The sequence below is a fragment of the Mizuhopecten yessoensis genome, unplaced genomic scaffold, assembly GCF_002113885.1.
Source record: "Mizuhopecten yessoensis strain PY_sf001 unplaced genomic scaffold, ASM211388v2 scaffold711791, whole genome shotgun sequence".
NCBI lineage: Eukaryota > Metazoa > Mollusca > Bivalvia > Pectinida > Pectinidae > Mizuhopecten > Mizuhopecten yessoensis.
In genome coordinates, this window is record NW_018477799.1 from 1 (window position 1) to 972 (window position 972).

Consider the following 972-nt stretch of genomic DNA (forward strand, 5'->3'; position numbering starts at 1 on the left):
ATTTATTTAAGTTAAGTTTAATATTTAATAAAAAATAATGAATTCTTTTCAATTTTTAGTTGCGGTTACCGCCTCACTTGGTGGTCTTCTTTTCGGTTATGAAGTCGGTGTCATGAACGTTGTCCTTGTTATGGATGCGTTCAACATCTTCTTCCACTTCAGTACATGGAATGGTGATGTCTTAGATGCCAATGGTAATGCAGTTCCAAAGAATTCACCAGATAGAACATACCGTGCAATAAAGGATGATCCATCTAGAGCTCTTAATCAAGGTATTGTTACTTCTACTTTCGTTCTTGGTGCTCTTTGTGGTGCACTTATGGCCACTTACCTTGGTGAAAAGTACGGACGTAGAAACACTATTATGATTGGTTCCTGTATTTTCACTATTGGTGCCATTCTTCAAGGTTCATCTATCTCCAGTTTAATCTTTATTTCCGTTGGTCGTTTTGTTACTGGTACAGCTATTGGATGTAATGGTGTCCTTTGCCCAACCTACATTTCCGAAGTTGCACCAGCTAAGATTAGAGGTACACTTTCTTCCTGCTACCAACTTATGACTACTTTCGGTATTATTGTAGCTTCCTGTGTCAATGCCATTATCTGGTACTACACTAATGTCAATCCAAAGGATATTGATGCCGAACGTAAGGACATTAACGCACCAGTTGATAATTTAGAATGGAGATTAGCACTTTTCATTCAAGTTATTCCAGGTGTTGCCTTTGCACTTCTTTTAAGTCTTCTTCCAAAGTCACCAAGATGGTTATGTTCCAAGGATCGTGATGAAGAAGCTACCGAAGTTCTTGCCAAGCTTAACGCCGCCGCTACTTCTGATGCTATTGTTCAAGATGAACTTAAGGCTATTCAAGAAGATGTAGCTGCTACTCGTGCTGCCGGATCCTCATCCTTCTCCGAATTATTCAGCCCAGTTATTCGTCGTCGTACCTTCATTACTTTCTTAATGCAACT

General features: G+C 39.4%; 1 protein-coding gene across 1 annotated transcript in view; it reads left to right on the forward strand.

Annotated features, from left to right (window-relative positions):
- Positions 1–37: 37 nt before the first annotated feature.
- Positions 38–972, forward strand: part of LOC110440840 (high-affinity glucose transporter ght5-like) — a gene marked incomplete at its 3' end in the record, with an annotated part of 1,455 nt that continues 520 nt past the window's right edge. The window contains exons 1-2 of the mRNA XM_021483967.1: positions 38–617; positions 696–944. Of these exons, the coding sequence (XP_021339642.1) occupies positions 38–617; positions 696–944 (829 nt within the window). The remainder of the gene's footprint in view (positions 618–695; positions 945–972) is intronic.